The sequence below is a fragment of the Alosa sapidissima genome, chromosome 2, assembly GCF_018492685.1.
Source record: "Alosa sapidissima isolate fAloSap1 chromosome 2, fAloSap1.pri, whole genome shotgun sequence".
Taxonomy (NCBI): domain Eukaryota; kingdom Metazoa; phylum Chordata; class Actinopteri; order Clupeiformes; family Clupeidae; genus Alosa; species Alosa sapidissima.
In genome coordinates this window covers 38325941-38348883 of record NC_055958.1, presented here as the reverse complement: position 1 = coordinate 38348883, position 22943 = coordinate 38325941, and the positions used below count along the sequence as shown (strand labels likewise).

Here is a 22943-nt window from a genome sequence, read left to right as displayed (position 1 = left end):
AAACAATGTTGCCCAATATCAATGTATATCTATAAGTAAGTATAAGTATATATACTCTTTTGATCCCGTGAGGGAAATTTGGTCTCTGCATTTATCCCAATCCATGAATTCGTGAAATACACTCAGCACACAGAGAACACACAGTGAGGTGAAGCACCCACTAATCACGGCGCAGTGAGCTGCCTGCATCAACAGCGGCACATTCGGGGAGCAGTGAGGGGTTAGGTGCCTTGCTCAAGGGCACTTCAGCCGTGCCTACTGGTCGGGGTTCGAACCGGCAACCCTCCGGTTACAAGTCCGAAGTGCTAACCAGTAGGCCACAGCTGCCCCCAATGGGAACACGCCCGAACAATACCCAGGAACTACTTTGCTCAAAAGGCTGCCCTGCCTAACATTAGATTAAGAAGCTCATATGTAGCCCTATTATTATTTGCAGAGGAGTCAATCTAACTGGATAACGGAGTAAACATTAAGGTCGGCCATTCATTTTTCTGAAGACACAGGAGTTAACAAGAGGAAGACATTTCCTCGTTTTTGTTCAGTGGAGATCAGATCTGAAAGAGAGCCATTAGGTAAGTCTCATATCTGCTCCCAATCTCTTATTGATCAGGAAGTGAGAGAAAAGAAAAATGAAAAGGATGCAATCAATCATTCAGAGCACAACTCAACTCAGAGCACAACTCAACTCAGAGCACAACTCACAACTCAGAGCACAACTCATTGTCCAACTCAGAGCACAACTCAGAGCAGAACTCATTGTCCAACTCAGAGCACAACTCATTGTCCAACTCAGAGCACAACTCAGAGCACAACTCATTGTCCAACTCAGAGCACAACTCATTGTCCAACTCATTGTCCAACTCAGAGCACAACTCAAAAAGTGTCAAGTAGTTGCAAGTTGATGTAATCTAGTTTACTGTAGTGGGTAGGCTATAACGGTGATCATTTCCCCCCACCGCCTCCACACACATCGGGGCAACACCCGGCATTCCTTAATCACCTCCACTACTATCACCCATGCATACTGTAGGCTACTGTATCAGAGATTTTATTAAGGACTTTGACTCTATCCAATGTCATGCACCTGCAATTCATAAAGTAAATCCTAATGGTAGACACAATTTATATGCATTAGCAATATGAATGGCTCAGGAAGGATATAACAAAGCAGTTCACTTTGTAGGCCTATTCTCTATTAGGTAAAATTTTAAAAGGAGTTTTTCCTCTTTTCACTTCACTACAAAAGAATGGACTGTAGGGTAGCTAATAATCTACTGCACCCTTTAGACCGATAAAGATAAGATAGTGAACCATGTGATAGCCTACTGATATTGATGCTCATGGAAGAGGATACATCTTAAGACCACATACTGTATAAAACCACCTCACCACTCACAGTACATTCACAGGCTGCTGACTCGTGCACTGAATGCCTCCTAACAGTGGAATGCCTCTTAACTACCTTCATCTAGTGCAGACATGAACAGCTGGCGGCCTGCCAATGCACTCAGCGCAGCTTGCAGGTCAATTTTCACGTATCATTGAAATCTTGGTTTCACAGATTTTTACCCACATCTGAAATTAAATCCTAGTTGTAATGTTATGGTCTGCCGATAGAGGGATGATATAGCAGATTATCTTTTCATAGAAATTCAAAACCAAACCTATGTGTTTAGAGTGTGCTTAGCAACAAAACCAGAATGAAAAGTTTCCAACTTAGGTCGCAACTGCACACAGATAAATACAAAATGTAAATACAATAGACACGAGGAGAGGATGCTTTTGGAAAAAATAAACCATGCAAAAGCAAACCACTTCACTGTTATGTTAGTATTTTGTTTGTTGCTTAAAAACGTTGTATATGATGGCCTTGAAGTCTTGAGTTAGCCTAGTGAATTGGCTGGTAGGCTACCATAAAGTTTGTGCATGCTCTCTCTCTCCAACGCAAACCAGATTTGGGGTTCCATAGCCAAGTAATTCTGCTACATAACTGTTGAAAACAGATAAATGTGTTTATTCAAAGCACACATACAAATACTGTAGATCAAGTGCGCACTTACGCGACTACTTCAAATATTAGCCTATGCACAATAGATTTTTGTTCTTTAGCCTACATAATGCATACACTCAACATACAACAGCAGCTGTGACAGGCAGCGGCCGCATATATTCTGCATCATATCTCGCATCTTGTGAACTCTACAAGCCCCCACCCCTCACTCGACAACCACACAGAGATTCTGTAATGTGCGTTCACACATAGGTCCGTATAAGGTCAGTATAAGGTCCGCAGGTTAGCATCATATCTGAATCATCCGAAGGGTAGGACCTCCGTTTGACAAACCTTCGCATGTACTCCGGAGGTTATATCTGAAAGCGCTTAGTAATTTGCCATGACAAGGAGATGGGACACACACACACACACACACACACACACTAATCCCCCTCTTCTAGCACATTAATCATCAAAATAGGTTGAGAGAAAAAAGTGACAACTGCAATATTATTAGAAAAGCAATGTAATTGTAGTTTACTATTGTAATCCTCTGCATCAGTCTTCTAACACACACACACACACACACACACACACACACACACACACACACACACACACACACACACACACACACACACACACACACACACACACACACAATGGCATTATGACAAAAAAAACATGATTGATAAGCAGTTCTGGTGGTTAGCGCTTCGGACTTGTAACCGGAGGGTTGCCGGTTCGGACCCCGACCAGTAGGCACGGCTGAAGTGCCCTTGAGCAAGGCACCTAACCCCTCACTGCTCCCCAAATGTGCCGCTGTTGATGTAGGCAGCTCACTGCGCCGTGATTAGTGCGTGCTTCACCTCACTGTGTGTTCTCTGTGTGCTGAGTGTATTTCACGAATTCACGGATTGGGATAAATGCAGAGACCAAATTTCCCTCACGGGATCAAAGAGTATTTATACTTATAATTCAGACCAGAGCTGATGCTTCAGCAAAGGCCATCACTGAAAAGCTGTGAATGTCGTTGAACACAGCTGTTCTCACATTAGCTGATTGTGATAAACATTAACCATTGTTGCCTAATTACCAATAATTCATTACACCTGTGTGTAGTATCTACTTTTTTTTAGTGTTTTTCAACCCCAAAGACACTCAATTAGGTTATTAATTTGATGGTAGTCTCAGAGGCATGGATGATAGGGATCTATTTTGAGGAAGGTGTGTATTGTTGCTCAAAGACTGGACTCTTTTCTCATTCGGCTTACTGCTTGGTTCTGTTCAAAATTTTGTTGCTAAGAGAGACCTACAGCACTACATGTCTGTGGTATGTCTCTGGTCCAGCAACTTGATTTTATAGTAGTGCTGTGTTCAACAAATCAGGAGCAAGTGTTAAGTGTTTTCAACCAATCAAGAGTACAACTCTCATGGGATGCTGTGGCACAACTGGCTACAGCGCCCGTACCATTTGGATTTAAGTGCCCACGGTGACCTGGCTTCACGTCCAACCTCGGTCATTTCCCAACCCCACCCCCGCCGAGCTCCACTCATCCATCTGGGATCAATCCATTGGAGTGTTGCTTCAGAAGGCTGGGCCTTATTGTAATATCCTTGCATAAGATTGGATAAGCCACTTGTCCGTCATCTATTGACGTGCTACTTCAACCACTCACATCAAAGCCAACCCGTGACGCTGAGAACAGTCTCACAGTCGCTTCTATCATGGAGGTATTATATATAACTGGAGAGAGTGACTAAGTCCCGCCCTCCATACAAATGAATGGTGGAGGCTAGGCTAGTAAATCCGGCCAATTCATAGTCAACGCCATCTTGAACACTGGGGTTCGGATCCAGCGCCAGTCGGCTCTGACCATGCGCCAAGTTGCAAAGCTGGAAATGACGCATGGACCAACGTCGATTTTTATTGGATATTCTGTAAAAAAAGAGTCGTCCTCCAGTAAGAGGGTGGCGATAATGCACATAAAGTTCTTGCCTCATAACAAGAAGAAGAAAAAGTGGCTCGGGAACGCGCATGGAGTCCGAGTGGAGTCGCCCTGAAGCGCAACTTAATTTCATTGGATAACACAGCGGTCTGCCTGCTGTCCTGCTGCAAATATGCATTCGAACATGACGTGAAATATCTGTAGTCGAACTATAAATAAACTATTCGGTTTTTAGTGCCAGGTGTAGCGCATTTTTACAGTCTATGATTAGTTTGTTTTTTATTGTATTGTTTGCCATCTCATAGTGGGTGCTGTAAACGTATTCGTTGGCCCATGACCAAATCAAGCCAATAATAGCCAGTAGCCACAATAATGACTGGAGCCAGAGCCCTCAATAGCCACCCTGTTTTGAAAATAATATTGAAAATATTCAATATTATTGAAGATAGTATTGAAGATAACGCACAGAACGATCACCCTGAGCGGACAATTACGTCCCCAACTCATGTGGTTTTACTTTGAGTTGTACACCGCAGATGGTAAAGTAACGGTTAAAGAGAATGTTGTCTGCGGACTCAGCAAAAAACAGGGTCTGCTATTTACTTAGGCTGCAAAGCACAGGCACTATTTATTTGAGGTAGGCTTATTCGAGGCAGACCTTTATTTCTTACATTGTACGTTATTGTGAGACATGCGTTTGGAGCGGCATACCAGGCTATCAAACGCAGACGATTTTCGGTTTTGGTATGGGATTTAATTTACTTTTTGACTTTTATTATATAGTTAAATGTTGAGACTGACGGGCATTTAAATCTAGAGGGTATTTGATGATCACTGTAAAGTTTCGTGTAGTTGAAAAAGTGTTGGAATTTCCAGCTGTTTATTGCGAGACAAGGCCTTTCCTTCATTCATTGAACGTGCGCTGTGCTCTAATGGAAACCTTATTGCATAGTGAAGTAGCCTAAATTGAGTTTTTTTTTTTAAATTATGCATGGTTTACTTTTTATTAAATTCGTAGGCTGGAATGCCTCGCGGCAATAATTGTGTTTAAATGTAGTAGCCTAGTGCTTCAGCTATAGCCTAGCTTCTGGCAAGCTCCAAAGGGGGCGGCTATAGGTTGAGAGCAACGTGTTGGAGACCCATGGTGCAACGAGACAAAGTCTTTATGCCGCTGTTGTGTAATTTATTGTCTTTAATCATGTTTAGGCTATGTTTGTTCGGGACAAACAACAACAAAACAAGATCAATAGAATTTTCTTTATTTGTCATATGATGGATAAACAACCATAATATGCACGTCTTCTCATAGGCTCCTCAAAGGAAAAACGCACTGAATAACGTTTGGCTGTAGCCGCCGGATAGGTACCCACCCACCAACAGGTACGCGCATGAGAGCTCGTGCCCAACATGGATTTTCGTGCATGGAGCTGGTTCCTAATGCTCCATGCAGCGCCATATTTGAAAATGGCGTATGCTAACATGCCGAAGCTAATCTGCATGCTCTTGACCCCCTGGCTTCTACGCTACTGTACGTCACATCTATGAAACTCCCTCCCTGTGTCCTGATTGGCTCTACCATACAATCTGGTGCTGAAATCACTCTCAACGGAACCGATCCCAGATGGATGTGAGTGGAGCTAGGCGGCCCGAGACCCATACTGGGAAACATTGTCTGTTCCAAAGCATTCGGACAGGAAGCAGCACAGCCATGAAGGACACCTCACCATCACCACTGGACAGAGAAAAAAAAAGTAGCCTCTTCTTTTCTTCTTCAAAGCTCATCCACGGACTAAACTTACAAATCGCCATTGAAATTCAGCAAGTCAGCGGAGCAGGCGTGGTTCTTTAATCCCTGTCCGGGAAGCACTCCAAAACTGCAGCAGGCCATTCCGCTGCCTTTAGGGGGAAAAAAAACGAAAATATGCCTCCCGAGTCAATCTCCTTATGAAAGACTTGCGGCGGAGGGCCAAGAGAAAAGAGCAGATTAGGAAAATACACAACAAATCACAGTGAGAGACACACTGATGATGGACAAGAGACAGGATCCTTTGTTCACCCTCAGACACGCTTCGGGCCCAAGTTTGGCATCCTTCTGTGCATCACTTCAATATCTGTCAAAAGGACCCTGAACAAACTGATCAACATCTTGGACAATGAGTGTCATCCACTCCACAGCACTATTGTTAAGCAGAAGAGCCTGATCAGCTGGAGACTTCGCTCACTGCCTTGCACAACAGACAGACTGAGGAAGTCATTCGTCCCCAGGGCCATTGAACTGTTCAATGCTTCACTTAAGGGAAGAGGAGAAATGGACTTCTCCACATAGTCTGTCTGCCTCTTCACCACCTCCATGTCTTGAACTGTCTGTCCACTAGCCACTTTACCATTGTCTTCTGCCTCACTGTTTGCGTGTTATATTAGCACATACGCACAACCCCTCCCTCCATGTCACAGCCGGACTGTGACCACACATACATTCCTTAATATAGTTATATATATATATATATATATATATATATATATATATATATATATAGACTTTATACACTGTTTCACTGTTTGACTTACTCATTTGCACCATCACCATGACACTCATTCTCACAGAGAGCACCTTACCTTACTATGCACAGAGAATCACAGGCTCAGTCCCTGCCTCAGCCATTGCAAGCGCATCTTGATTGATTAATCAACTGTTGATTGATTGATTTAGATTAAGTGTTATTTAGTATAATTTGTATTTTAGTATTTTTAGTATTTAGTATATATTTATCTTCTACTGTCCTTGCTTAGTTGTGTTTTATATTATATACTTTTAATTACTTTCTGCTGTTAGTGAATGTGTCTGTATGCTACTGTGACCTTGAATTTCCCTGGGGATCAATAAAGTATCTATCTATCTATCTCTATCTATCTTGGCGGCGATTTAGGTAGCGGGAAACTATGTATGTCAAGGTAGGGACACTGAAATGTGCAAGACCACATGCAACCGGTGTTAATTTCGGATCTATCTATCTATCAATCTATCTATCTATCTTTAATTAATTAGCTTCGGCCGGACTCTGCCCTCTTTGTGTGTCCGACTCCACTCTGGCCACAGTGTGCATGCACTGTCGTCAAAATAATGTCAAACTCGCACCCACAATCGTTCTCTCTCTCTTTCTCGCTGTCCTTTCTGTCCTTCTTTCCTTCTATAAGAAAGAAACAGAGCTGCTGTGTTCATTCTCATGACAGACATACACATCATCATCCATGGCAACATTCCGAGATTGTTTTTTTTTTAAATAACTTCTATCAAGAATGTCCAGAAAAGAAAAATACAAACAGCCCAAAGTAACCAAATTGAATAATGAGATGAAAAACAAAAAAAATGTACCGCTATTTCAAGAATGTACTTATTGGTTCTTCTTAAAACACCTAAGATAACAAGTCTGTGCGTTCTTTAAAACAAAACAAAACAAAAAAAAATAAAATACAAAGAAGCAAATCCCAAACTAATCAGAAAAGCACATCTGTACCATATATAAATATGTACATTTAAAGAGCACTTTTGATTCCAACCAGGCACCAGGCATACCATTTTCCTTTTTATACAATAATAATAATAATAATTAAAAAAAAAACTTCATACAGGCCTAAGGCTCGTCATTTTGTCAATCACTTGGTGCACTCAAAAAATGTATTTGTTGGATTTACTTTAAAAAAATCATGGAAAGTATTTCCACATGATTAAATAACTTAGTTTCAACATTAAGCAATTTCTTTGGTCCAACTTAAGGTACTTTGGTTAGTTCAACTTAATTTGTTAAGGTCCATTAAACTTCTTTGCAAGGTTTGGAGCCCACGTAATTTACTTAGGTTGGGTTAACACAATCTATTTAAGTTGATTCAACTTATTGAAAACTACTTCAAATCAAGTTGCACAAACCCAAGTAAATCAAGTTGGTTCAAATTAATTTCTTTATGCTGAAAGAGAGCAATTGAATCACATGGAAATACTTTCCATGATTTAATTAACTCAGTTCAAAGTATTACATTTAAGTTTACATGAAAAGGGGTAAACATGATGTGGGCCTAAAAGATAAAACAAATAACAGACGACAAATATGTTATTTGATATACAAACTGTATTTCAAGCCTTGGATTCACATCAAGGTTTAAGTGCACAACATTCAACATTTATATCGAAAGAGCCTGACATACAAAAAAAAAAAAAAACATCACAATATGCAAACTAGCATTAAAATATTGTCAAGCTAAGAAATTTCCCAGTCCACGGACAGGTGCAGCTGTTAAAATTCTAGGTCCAGTCACAGAAGATGAGCGCAGATGGTCACCATTCAGAGCTCAGTTCTTGAGGTCCTTCTCAAGAACAACAATATAAAAGCAGCAAATTAATTTTCTTTTCCCTTCACCAACTTTAAAAAGCAGACTTCCTTCACCAGCAAGTAGCCTTGGTAAGTTGGACTTGTAACCGGACTTGGACTTGTAACTGGTTCGAGCCCCGACCAGTGGGCCGCGGCTGAAGTGCCCTTGGGCAAGGCACCTAACCCCTCACTGCTCCCCGAGCGCCGCCGTTGAAGCAGGCAGCTCACTGCGCCGGGATTAGTGTGTGCTTCACCTCACTGTGTTCACTGTGTGCTGAGTGTGTTTCACTAATTCACCGACTGGGTTAAATGCAGAGACCAAATTTCCCTCACGGGATCAAAAAAGTATATATACTTATACTTTTACTTAAGTACAGTACAGTATGTGTTTCGTGCGTCCTTAAAGGGATATTCCAGCATTTGGGGAATTACACTCATTTTCCACCTCCCCTTGAGTTAAACAATTCATTTTTACCTTTCTCCAGTTCATCCAGCCGTTCTCTGAGTCTGGCGATATCAGTTTTAGCTCCTATTCTTGCGGGTGTGGGTGAGTGCGCCGGTATCGTATCATCTGTGACTTTAGCAACAGCCGTGAGTACTGCGGCCCTGGCATGGCCATCTTCACACACATGTCTTTTGCTATGACTCCTCCCCCTAACTCCCCTTTGCGCCCTCCTCCTCCACCATCTCCTCCCCCCTGCCCCCCGGAGCCGTTAACAGGCAGGTCGTAGCCGACGATGGCCACCTTGCTGCTGGGCTGCCATGGCCGCAGGTCCTTGTTGCGTATCTGCGTGTTGGAGCGCAGCGGCGGCGTGTCCTTGCCGAAGCACTCGCGCACCAGGGATTTGCGCACGCGGCGCATCAGCCGCAGCTCGCGTTCCACGCACGGCCGGCCCAGCTGCTCCAGCTGACGCCACAGTGTGGCGTTGAAGTGGTCGTAGAGCGCGCTGTCCAGCCAGTTCCACGCCCGAATCTGGGCCGGCATCGGCCCGTGCAGCATCAGGCGCGACTCCTCCTTGCGCATGTTGAGCTTCAGGTACAGCACGTCCTCGGGTTCCCAGTTGAGCAGCTGGCGCAGAAGCACCAGCGACTCGTCGAAGTGCTCAGCGATCATCACCAGTGAGAAGACAGACTCGATGCGCGCGACGAACCCCTGAACATACTCGCCGTCGCCTGCCGGCTGGTGGTCCTTGTCGCCGCCAAGGTCGAAGGCCACCATGTTGCGCGCGAAAATGGAGTCATTTTCCTCGGCACGGTAGTAGAGCGTCGGATGGCGGAGGAACTCCTCGAGCGAGCCGTTGGGCACACGCTGGAAGCTCTGGCAACCTTGCATGAAGTAGCTGAATTGCGACTCGAACATGGCCGCCGGCTCGCGGAGGATGGTCACGTAGCGCGTGTCATTAGGCATGAGCCTCCGCATCTCGACCACGTCGAGCCGCATGTGACTGGCCAGTATGTCCGGCGGGACCGTGTGCGGGTGCACGAAGCGGCCGCTGAACATCTGCGGGTAGCAGAACAGGTGGCCGCAGGAGGGAACGGGCAGCGCCACGGTCAGGTTGTGCCGCTCGGCGAAGCGGAACAGGATGTTCTGCACCGTGCTGCTGGCCGTCTTGTGCGTCTTCAGGAAGGCCACGCTGGTGTGCTTGGGCTTACCAGGCGCTGTCAAGCTCAGGGGAAGCGAGGAGCATCCCAAGCTGAAGGCCGACATGGTCCTAAAAACACAAACACACACATTTGATTTATTTTGAATGACTAATAGTGATTAAAACAAGACAGCATCCAAATATGATGAATGAACACACACTCCCCCATCACACACACACACACACACAGATATGAATTCTATGAGAGGTTCTTGTTGAAAATGAAAGGCTTGTTGTTGATAATGTTTCCCTTCTACACTGCCAAACTTTCCTTTTTTATATTTTATAATACTACCTAGGCAACAATCCAATGCCCCTTGAAGTGCCACCTTTTGAAGCAAGAATTCTCAGTGGAATTTCAGGCCAACAAAGGTTTAAACTTATCATGTATCATTATTCATATCATGTTTGATTTAAATGATGGTCATACAGAATCAATCATTCTGGGCAACATTTGCAAACCACAGCGAGACAATGGAAAACGATTTAAAGACTCACACACATGCAAGTACTTCACAGTGCACACTTGCACGCACGCACACATACACACACACACCACACACAAACACATTGACACACACACACACACACACACATTCACTGTACTCACCAGATAAGATGAAGAAGCAGACTGACTGTGCTGACAGCCACCAAAACCAGGAAAATCTTCTTCTGAGACATCTCTCTCTCTCTCTCTCTCTATCTATCTATCTCTCTCTCTCTCTATCTCTCTCTCTCTCTCTCTTGCTGTGGCTCTGTGTCACTGTACCTGCGAGAACACAAACACAGAAAAATGACACCGGATCACGAATATGATCAATATTACACTAACTAGATGTACCGCAGAGCGGTACAAAATATGATCAATATTACACTAACTAGATGAACCGCAGAGCGGTACAAAATATGACCGCCACCCAGTCCAGCACATTTTTTCCACAAAAATAAATCACGCTGAAAGGCATATATGATTCTAACTGTCTCACTGAATTGCATTATGCACACTCAATTCTCACTGGTATCTGCTAGACAACAAGTACCTAAACTGCTAGACAACAGGTACCTGCAAATTTCGTGCAGTTTTGACCATGTTAGGTCACAGATGCGATTACAACACCTCATTTTTACTTTTTCGTTTTTAACTAGGTGGCGCTATACATGAAATGAGTGGTTATGGAATGGGTTGACATGGCCCCTTGAGATCAACATACAAAAAAAAGGTGGTCCTCCTAAACCCTACGGTTCTCGAGATATTCACAGAAAACTGTGTCCGCCCTACCCTCCTTTCGGGGGGTCCAGTCCAGAAGGCCTTCTACACTTCAGCGGTTGAGAGTGTTCTAACTGGTAGCATCATCACCTGACTTTCTCCAACCTTTGCACACTTTTTATTTATTATTTTTGATTTCTCCTCCATCTACCCATGTCCTTGATTGCCTAGCCTTTCTGCCCCCCACCCCCATCCCCAACACACACACTTACATCATCACTGTCATCACTTCACATACATACAGCACACTGCTTGCTACAGTAAGCCTCCTCTACATACTTGCTGCACACTGCCCCCCCCCCCCCCCCACATACACAGCACATTGTCTTCAGGATCTTCTCCAACACACATCCTCTACATACTTACAGCACACTGCCCCCACCTACCCACACACACACTACACACACACACACACAGTCACTGCTCCACTCCCCTCCCGCCCACACACACATTTTCACTGTCATCACTCACATACATTACATACAGTACCCCCCCCCCAATACACAGCACATTGTCTCATGAGGAAGCTTCTCCAACACACATATTGCACACTGCCCTCTCCCCACATACACAGCACACTATTCCATCTCCCCTGTCATCCCCCCCCCCCATAAATGCACAAATAGGCTGACACCAGACATAATTTCACTGCATTTCTTACTTCCAGTAACTATACAGTATGCATGTGACAATAAACTTCCTTGTATCCTTGTATCCCTTGAAAAAACTGTGCTGCAACTTAGTTCATCTACAGTACCTGCTGTCTTGACGCTCTGCCTACAAACTTCTTTAAAAGTGTTTGCAGCTGTTTGGCATTTGAGCTTTTGCAAATTGTGAACCATTCTCATCTCAGGCATTTTCCCAGCAGCACTTAAGACTGCAGTTATCAAACCTCTCCTGTTGTGTTTGCGGACAAATGTAACCAATTGACAATTATTTTCTCTCAAAAATATTGTTACCTTATTCTGACTACCATTCTCCGTATAGAAAATAAAGTCAATTTTCGACATACGTCTGTAGTTAGTTCATGACTTATGTATCATAAATAGTCAGATCCTATTCTATCATACACATTCAGATACATTTATTGAATTCATTTAATTAAAAACAGCCTTTTGAATGAGTGTTACAACTAACCCCGCATATGGGGCAGGTTGTAACATTTCAGCTATCGCCACTCTCGGTGGAATTGTAAAAGACCAGTAGCTCCTACAAACAAACTTCCAGTGCATATGTGTAACAGAGATATGTATGTTGCTTGTTAAAAAGTATAACTAGTGAAACTCAAATGATTTTAGAATTATTTAGCCATAACCAAAAAGTGTTACTTTGTGCCCCGCGCTCCCCTATGTTACTTGTCAAAACACTTAATGACACAAACTGCAATACTCTCATTAATGTGCAGCTTTTAATTTCTAATGTATCTAATAAATTAGCTTTGCTTTCGTTCTTTTTCCCGCATAAAGGAGTAAAGACTTTTTGCTTTCACCTGGTCTGAATGTCTTCACTGCATGCAGGGTGCGCGCAATGCAGCAGTGTTTCCCCTCTTGGCAGTCTTCTGGGATTCAGTCACGTCAATCAGGGTACCAAGATGGACTCTTCTTACAGATGTTCAAAATTCAAAATCTGCCCCCGAAGTCTCTTTAAACCCGACGTCTCTTTGAACCCGTTGGATGTTCTCGTCTTTCTTCTCCTCTTGCGTTCGGGTCACGGAAACCAAATGTTGGATTCTCTGGTTGTTGCGTTGTGTTTTAGTTCTAATGTCTGTATTGAAGATGGTCAATGAAGCTTGATGGCGGGATCAGGATCGGCGATTAGATGATGATTTATTGTAGATGGTACAATAATGAATAACAGAACACAGGCTAAGTCTCGAACAGTAAAACTTCCTTGCTTCCTCGATCCGTCTCAGAGTCAAAACCCAAGACAAAGCCTGTTATACTAAAACATACAAACGTCAAGCATGCCAACGTGGCAGGTGCCAACCAGTGTACAAAAAACGGCTCTGGCCAGATGGAGATACTAGCCCGAACAGGCCGACATGCTGTCTCCCTTGGCCCATGTTATCACTGATGTTCCTCGGATGTTCCTAAACATCGGGCTGTATGACCTTCCTGCTGGTACACAGGCCTAAGGCACAGTTATGCACAATGGTATGGACCTCTCCCTGTTCTATGCTACACACAGAAGTAACATATGAACACATCAGAATACAGTGAGAATACCCCATAATTCTATACTATGAACTTCATGGCTGCACGTCTGATGCAGACTTTAAAGTTTACAGTTAATAAGTAAAGATGATGATTGACTGCAATTTGTTTATAGTCAGACTGAGGTCTTCATAATTATGAGGTTTACTATGAAGTTTACAGTTCAACTAAACATTTTCAACTTCAAAAGTAAATCACATTTCTGGGATAATACCAGACTGTATAAAATAAAACATGAATTCCCTCTTTTTATATCCTTCACATTCCTGTGCTACCTCTACTTTTAAGCCTATGTCATGTTTGATGTGGTCATCATAGGCTATGTTTACTTACTCACATGTTATTCTACTTGTATCGACTAAAGTTTAACAACATGACAGAAAAACAAACTTTTGATTAAAGAACACAGTGTCATCCATTATCACTTATCATGAACACATCAAAAGCGGTCATGGTAGAACTGTTAATAAATACTTCATGGTTGAACTGTAAAAGATCCATAAGTTGACAGTGTTACTATGAACTATCATAGTGAATTCTACAGTAAAACCATCAAATTACCACAAATAAATTAATGAGAATATCAGCACTCTTTTTATGGAAGCCATAGCTATGAAGCCATAGCTATGACACCATGTGTGCAGGAAGACCATCTTACTCAATTTAGCTCTAATATTCTCAGGGTCCTTGACTCTATATAGTATAATAGCACCTGCCAAGGTTAGAAAGACTTCAGTAAACCTAAAACACCATGGAGAAACACTAAGCTTCAGATTAACTAAATGACATCTTCAAAAAGAGACTCCACATTTATAACTCTGAGGGCCAGGCATTCTTCATTAATTGTAACATTATTAACACATTAATAACTCCCGTGCTCTTTTTGCCATTGTTGATAAGTTAACCCAACAGAGCTACCTCAAGATTTCAAGTCAACAAAAATGTTTAATGACTTTGGTTATATTTTTCATCACAAAATTGAAAATATTAGACTTCACCACAGGCCTAGACAAAATGTAGCCTCCTTATCTGAATGTACTGTCTTCAGGATCTTCTCCAACACACATCCTCTACATACTTACAGCACACTGCCCCCACCTACCCACACACACACACTACACACACACACACACAGTCACTGCTCCACTCCCCTCCCGCCCACACACACATCTTCACTGTCATCACTGTCATCACCCCCCCCCCCCCCCCCCCCCCCATAAACAGCACATTGTCTCATGAGGAAGCTTCTCCAACACACATATTGCACACTGCCCTCTCCCCACATACACAGCACACTATCCCATCTCCCCTGTCATCCCCCCAACACACACACCAAGACCCCTGGCAGTTGGGTTAGCCCCTTGAGCCGTGGATCTGCCCAAGGGTTCTTCCTTGGTAAGGGAGTTTTTCCTTGCCCCTGTTGCTCTTGGGTGCTCCTTGTAGGTGCCCCCCACCCAATCCCAATCCTCCCCCACCTTTTTTATGCAGCCCTTGCCACTTAATCTACTAAACCCCTCTTCTACTGCACACACACACACACACTAATCCCCCTCTTCTAGCACATTAATCATCAAAATAGGTTGAGAGAAAAAAGTGACAACTGCAATATTATTAGAAAAGCAATGTAATTGTAGTTTACTATTGTAATCCTCTGCATCAGTCTTCTAACACACACACACACACACACACACACACACACACACACACTAATCCCCCTCTTCTAGCACATTAATCATCAAAATAGGTTGAGAGAAAAAAGTGACAACTTCAATATTATTAGAAAAGCAATGTAATTGTAGTTTACTATTGTAATCCTCTGCATCAGTCTTCTAACACACACACACACACACACACACACACACACACACACACACACACACACACACACACACACACACACACACACACACACACACACACACAATGGCATTATGACAAAAAAAACATGATTGATAAGCAGTTCTGGTGGTTAGCGCTTCGGACTTGTAACCGGAGGGTTGCCGGTTCGGACCCCGACCAGTAGGCACGGCTGAAGTGCCCTTGAGCAAGGCACCTAACCCCTCACTGCTCCCCAAATGTGCCGCTGTTGATGTAGGCAGCTCACTGCGCCGTGATTAGTGTGTGCTTCACCTCACTGTGTGTTCTCTGTGTGCTGAGTGTATTTCACGAATTCACGGATTGGGATAAATGCAGAGACCAAATTTCCCTCACGGGATCAAAGAGTATTTATACTTATAATTCAGACCAGAGCTGATGCTTCAGCAAAGGCCATCACTGAAAAGCTGTGAATGTCGTTGAACACAGCTGTTCTCACATTAGCTGATTGTGATAAACATTAACCATTGTTGCCTAATTACCAATAATTCATTACACCTGTGTGTAGTATCTACTTTTTTTTAGTGTTTTTCAACCCCAAAGACACTCAATTAGGTTATTAATTTGATGGTAGTCTCAGAGGCATGGATGATAGGGATCTATTTTGAGGAAGGTGTGTATTGTTGCTCAAAGACTGGACTCTTTTCTCATTCGGCTTACTGCTTGGTTCTGTTCAAAATTTTGTTGCTAAGAGAGACCTACAGCACTACATGTCTGTGGTATGTCTCTGGTCCAGCAACTTGATTTTATAGTAGTGCTGTGTTCAACAAATCAGGAGCAAGTGTTAAGTGTTTTCAACCAATCAAGAGTACAACTCTCATGGGATGCTGTGGCACAACTGGCTACAGCGCCCGTACCATTTGGATTTAAGTGCCCACGGTGACCTGGCTTCACGTCCAACCTCGGTCATTTCCCAACCCCACCCCCGCCGAGCTCCACTCATCCATCTGGGATCAATCCATTGGAGTGTTGCTTCAGAAGGCTGGGCCTTATTGTAATATCCTTGCATAAGATTGGATAAGCCACTTGTCCGTCATCTATTGACGTGCTACTTCAACCACTCACATCAAAGCCAACCCGTGACGCTGAGAACAGTCTCACAGTCGCTTCTACCATGGAGGTATTATATATAACTGGAGAGAGTGACTAAGTCCCGCCCTCCATACAAATGAATGGTGGAGGCTAGGCTAGTAAATCCGGCCAATTCATAGTCAACGCCATCTTGAACACTAGGGTTCGGATCCAGCGCCAGTCGGCTCTGACCATGCGCCAAGTTGCAAAGCTGGAAATGACGCATGGACCAACGTCGATTTTTACTGGATATTCTGTAAAAAAAGAGTCGTCCTCCAGTAAGAGGGTGGCGATAATGCACATAAAGTTCTTGCCTCATAACAAGAAGAAGAAAAAGTGGCTCGGGAACGCGCATGGAGTCCGAGTGGAGTCGCCCTGAAGCGCAACTTAATTTCATTGGATAACACAGCGGTCTGCCTGCTGTCCTGCTGCAAATATGCATTCGAACATGACGTGAAATATCTGTAGTCGAACTATAAATAAACTATTCGGTTTTTAGTGCCAGGTGTAGCGCATTTTTACAGTCTATGATTAGTTTGTTTTTTATTGTATTGTTTGCCATCTCATAGTGGGTGCTGTAAACGTATTCGTTGGCCCATGACCAAATCAAGCCAATAATAGCCAGTAGCCACAATAATGACTGGAGCCAGAGCCCTCAATAGCCACCCTGTTTTGAAAATAATATTGAAAATATTCAATATTATTGAAGATAGTATTGAAGATAACGCACAGAACGATCAGCCTGAGCGGACAATTACGTCCCCAACTCATGTGGTTTTACTTTGAGTTGTACACCGCAGATGGTAAAGTAACGGTTAAAGAGAATGTTGTCTGCGGACTCAGCAAAAAAACAGGGTCTGCTATTTACTTAGGCTGCAAAGCACAGGCACTATTTATTTGAGGTAGGCTTATTCGAGGCAGACCTTTATTTCTTACATTGTACGTTATTGTGAGACATGCGTTTGGAGCGGCATACCAGGCTATCAAACGCAGACGATTTTCGGTTTTGGTATGGGATTTAATTTACTTTTTGACTTTTATTATATAGTTAAATGTTGAGACTGATGGGCATTTAAATCTAGAGGGTATTTGATGATCACTGTAAAGTTTCGTGTAGTTGAAAAAGTGTTGGAATTTTATATCCTGTCCTATATTTATATCTATCATGTTTAGGCTATGTTTGTTCGGGACAAACAACAACAAAACAAGATCAATAGAATTTTCTTTATTTGTCATATGATGGATAAACAACCATAATATGCACGTCTTCTCATAGGCTCCTCAAAGGAAAAACGCACTGAATAACGTTTGGCTGTAGCCGCCGGATAGGTACCCACCCACCAACAGGTACGCGCATGAGAGCTCGTGCCCAACATGGATTTTCGTGCATGGAGCTGGTTCCTAATGCTCCATGCAGCGCCATATTTGAAAATGGCGTATGCTAACATGCCGAAGCTAATCTGCATGCTCTTGACCCCCTGGCTTCTACGCTACTGTACGTCACATCTATGAAACTCCCTCCCTGTGTCCTGATTGGCTCTACCATACAATCTGGTGCTGAAATCACTCTCAACGGAACCGATCCCAGATGGATGTGAGTGGAGCTAGGCGGCCCGAGACCCATACTGGGAAACATTGTCTGTTCCAAAGCATTCGGACAGGAAGCAGCACAGCCATGAAGGACACCTCACCATCACCACTGGACAGAGAAAAAAAAAGTAGCCTCTTCTTTTCTTCTTCAAAGCTCATCCACGGACTAAACTTACAAATCGCCATTGAAATTCAGCAAGTCAGCGGAGCAGGCGTGGTTCTTTAATCCCTGTCCGGGAAGCACTCCAAAACTGCAGCAGGCCATTCCGCTGCCTTTAGGGGGAAAAAAAACGAAAATATGCCTCCCGAGTCAATCTCCTTATGAAAGACTTGCGGCGGAGGGCCAAGAGAAAAGAGCAGATTAGGAAAATACACAACAAATCACAGTGAGAGACACACTGATGATGGACAAGAGACAGGATCCTTTGTTCACCCTCAGACACGCTTCGGGCCCAAGTTTGGCATCCTTCTGTGCATCACTTCAATATCTGTCAAAAGGACCCTGAACAAACTGATCAACATCTTGGACAATGAGTGTCATCCACTCCACAGCACTATTGTTAAGCAGAAGAGCCTGATCAGCTGGAGACTTCGCTCACTGCCTTGCACAACAGACAGACTGAGGAAGTCATTCGTCCCCAGGGCCATTGAACTGTTCAATGCTTCACTTAAGGGAAGAGGAGAAATGGACTTCTCCACATAGTCTGTCTGCCTCTTCACCACCTCCATGTCTTGAACTGTCTGTCCACTAGCCACTTTACCATTGTCTTCTGCCTCACTGTTTGCGTGTTATATTAGCACATACGCACAACCCCTCCCTCCATGTCACAGACTGTGACCACACTTATACATTCCTTAATATAGTTATATATATATATATATATATATATATATATATATATATATATATATATATATATATATATATATATATATATATAGACTTTATACACTGTTTCACTGTTTGACTTACTCATTTGCACCATCACCATGACACTCATTCTCACAGAGCACCTTACCTTACTATGCACAGAGAATCACAGGCTCAGTCCCTGCCTCAGCCATTGCAAGCGCATCTTGATTGATTAATCAACTGTTGATTGATTGATTTAGATTAAGTGTTATTTAGTATAATTTGTATTTTAGTATTTTTAGTATTTAGTATATATTTATCTTCTACTGTCCTTGCTTAGTTGTGTTTTATATTATATACTTTTAATTACTTTCTGCTGTTAGTGAATGTGTCTGTATGCTACTGTGACCTTGAATTTCCCTGGGGATCAATAAAGTATCTATCTATCTATCTCTATCTATCTTGGCGGCGATTTAGGTAGCGGGAAACTATGTATGTCAAGGTAGGGACACTGAAATGTGCAAGACCACATGCAACCGGTGTTAATTTCGGATCTATCTATCTATCAATCTATCTATCTATCTTTTATTAATTAGCTTCGGCCGGACTCTGCCCTCTTTGTGTGTCCGACTCCACTCTGGCCACAGTGTGCATGCACTGTCAAAATAATGTCAAACTCGCACCCACAATCGTTCTCTCTCTCTTTCTCGCTGTCCTTTCTGTCTCCTTCTTTCCTTCTATAAGAAAAAAACAGAGCTGCTGTGTTCATTCTCATGACAGACATACACATCATCATCCATGGCAACATTCCGAGATTGTTTTTTTTTAAAATAACTTCTATCAAGAATGTCCAGAAAAGAAAAATACAAACAGCCCAAAGTAACCAAATTGAATAATGAGATGAAAAACAAAAAAACTGTACCGCTATTTCAAGAATGTACTTATTGGTTCTTCTTAAAACACCTAAGATAACAAGTCTGTGCGTTCTTTAAAACAAAACAAAACAAAAAAAATAAAATACAAAGAAGCAAATCCCAAACTAATCAGAAAAGCACATCTGTACCATATATAAATATGTACATTTAAAGAGCACTTTTGATTCCAACCAGGCACCAGGCATACCATTTTCCTTTTTATACAATAATAATAATAATAATTATTAATTCATTCAGCCGTTCTCTGAGTCTGGCGATATCAGTTTTAGCTCCCATTCTTGCGGGTGTGGGTGAGTGTCCGGTATCGGTATCGTATCATCTGTGACTTTAGCAACAGCCGTGAGTACTGCAGCTCTGGCATGGCCATCTTCACGCACATGTCTTTTGCTATGACTCCTCCCCCTAACTCCCCTTTGCGCCCTCCTCCTCCACCATCTCCTCCCCCCTGCCCCCCGGAGCCGTTAACAGGCAGGTCGTAGCCGACGATGGCCACCTTGCTGCTGGGCTGCCATGGCCGCAGGTCCTTGTTGCGTATCTGCGTGTTGGAGGGCAGCGGCGGCGTGTCCTCGCCGAAGCACTCGCGCACCAGGGATTTGCGCACGTGGCGCATCAGCTGCAGCTCGCGTTCCACGCACGGCCGGCCCAGCTGCTCCAGCTGACGCCACAGTGTGGCGTTGAAGTGGTCGTAGAGCGCGCTGTCCAGCCAGTTCCACGCCCGAATCTGGGCTGGCATCGGCCCGTGCAGCGTCAGGCGCGACTCCTCCTTGCGCATGTTGAGCTTCAGGTACAGCACGTCCTCGGGCTCCCAGTTGAGCAGCTGGCGCAGAAGCACCAGCGACTCGTCAAAGTGCTCAGCGATCATCACCAGTGAGAAGACAGACTCGATGCGCGCGACGAACCCCTGAACATACTCGCCATCGCCTGCCGGCTGGTGGTCCTTGTCGCCGCCAAGGTCGAAGGCCACCATGTTGCGCGCGAAAATGGAGTCATTTTCCTCGGCACGGTAGTAGAGCGTCGGATGGCGGAGGAACTCCTCGAGCGAGCCGTTGGGCACACGCTGGAAGCTCTGGCAACCTTGCATGAAGTAGCTGAATTGCGACTCGAACATGGCCGCCGGCTCGCGGAGGATGGTCACGTAGCGCGTGTCATTAGGCATGAGCCTCCGCATCTCGACCACGTCGAGCCGCATGTGACTGGCCAGTATGTCCGGCGGGACCGTGTGCGGGTGCACGAAGCGGCCGCTGAACATCTGCGGGTAGCAGAACAGGTGGCCGCAGGAGGGCACGGGCAGCGCCACGGTCAGGTTGTGCCGCTCGGCGAAGCGGAACAGGATGTTCTGCACCGTGCTGCTGGCCGTCTTGTGCGTCTTCAGGAAGGCCACGCTGGTGTGCTTGGGCTTACCAGGCGCTGTCAAGCTCAGGGGAAGCGAGGAGCATCCCAAGCTGAAGGCCAACATGGTCCTAAAAACACAAACACACACATTTGATTTATTTTGAATGACTAATAGTGATTAAAACAAGACAGCATCCAAATATGATGAATGAACACACACTCCCCCATCACACACACACACACACACAGATATGAATTCTATGAGAGGTTCTTGTTGAAAATGAAAGGCTTGTTGTTGATAATGTTTCCCTTCTACACTGCCAAACTTTCCTTTTTTATATTTTATAATACTACCTAGGCAACAATCCAATGCCCCTTGAAGTGCCACCTTTTGAAGCAAGAATTCTCAGTGGAATTTCAGGCCAACAAAGGTTTAAACTTATCATGTATCATTATTATGACCGCCGCGCAGCGAAGCGGATTTTTTTTTTTTTTCTTTTTTTTCTTTCTTTTTCGCATGCCCAAATTTCCGTCAATGATTTCCGGGACACTGAAAGACCGGGGTACACGAAACTTGGTGGGCATGTAACCCCACATGGATAGCATGGAACCATCGTTTTTCGTTTTGATCTGTAGCCCCCCCGCTGGACTGGACCCCCCGAAAGGAGGGTAGGGCAGACACAGTTTTCTGTGAATATCTCGAAAACCGTAGGGTTTAGGAGGACCTTTTTTTTTTTGTATGTTGATCTCAAGGGGCCATGTCAACCTATTCCATAACCACTCATTTCATGTATAGCGCCACCTAGTTAAACACAAAAAAGTAAAAATGAGGTGTTGTAATTGAAGGTATCTGTGACCTAACATAGTCAAAACTGCACGAAATTGGAAGTGTAGGATCATTATGACACCCTCTGTATGCACGCCAAGTTTTGTGGAATTCCGTTCATGGGGGGCCACACAATAAATTAATTTATGTTACTATACACCAACTGGCCTGTAGGTGGCCGGAGACAGTTTTCTGTGAATATCTCGAGAACCGTAGGGCCTAGGAGGTCCACCTTTTTTATGTATGTTGGTCTTAAGGGGGCATGTCAACCCATCCCATTACCACTTATTTCATGTATAGCGCCACCTAGTTAAAAATTAAAAAGCAAAAAATTAGGTGTTTTCATCACAATATCTCTGGCTGACAAGGTCAAAACTGCACGAAATTAAAAGTGTAGGATCATTATGACACCCTCCGAATGCATGCCAAGTTTTGTGTACTTTCGTTCATGGGGGGCCTTACAATAAAATAATTTATGTGTACATTTAGTGACGTACACCAACAAGGATTCCCGGGACACTGAAAGACCGGGGTACACAAAACTTGGTGGGCATGTACCCCCACATGGATAGCATGGAACCGTCATTCTTCGTTTTGATCTGTAGCCCCCCCCCCGCTGGACTGGACCCCCCGAAAGGAGGGTAGGGCAGACACAGTTCTCTGTGAATATCTTGAGAACTGTAGGGCCTAGGATGACCAATTTTTTCTGTATGTTTGCCTCCAGGGGTCATGTTAGCCCATTCCATTTACACACATGTGCATAAACAGATACACACGCACACACATACATTTACAGTAATCATACGTATGACACATACTCACACAGTAGACATATGTACGCTTGCATGCACAGGCAGCTAGCGTACATATGTAGCCATGGACCTCAGTTAAACAATGCAAGGGAACATGAATCAGCCTATATTTGCACTAACAATAGCTCTTCAACTTTGGCCCGTTAAAATGTGTATGAACAGTCTAGCGACGCATTTCATCAAGGCCCATTTGGACATGTCAGTTATTTGCACCACTGGT

At 43.8% G+C, this 22943-nt stretch overlaps 2 protein-coding genes across 2 annotated transcripts; both read right to left on the bottom strand.

Annotated features, from left to right (window-relative positions):
* Positions 1-8835: 8835 nt before the first annotated feature.
* Positions 8836-10630, bottom strand: LOC121697380 (galactose-3-O-sulfotransferase 3-like). Its single transcript, XM_042078882.1, has 3 exons — positions 10560-10630; positions 8991-10018; positions 8836-8945 (listed from the first exon to the last, which is right to left on the bottom strand). Exons 1-3 carry the CDS (start codon positions 10628-10630, stop codon positions 8836-8838), a joined length of 1209 nt encoding a protein of 402 aa, XP_041934816.1.
* Positions 10631-20018: 9388 nt separating this feature from the next.
* Positions 20019-21209, bottom strand: LOC121697373 (galactose-3-O-sulfotransferase 3-like). Its single transcript, XM_042078870.1, has one exon. It carries the CDS (start codon positions 21207-21209, stop codon positions 20019-20021), a length of 1191 nt encoding a protein of 396 aa, XP_041934804.1.
* Between the last annotated feature and the right edge of the window lie 1734 nt (positions 21210-22943).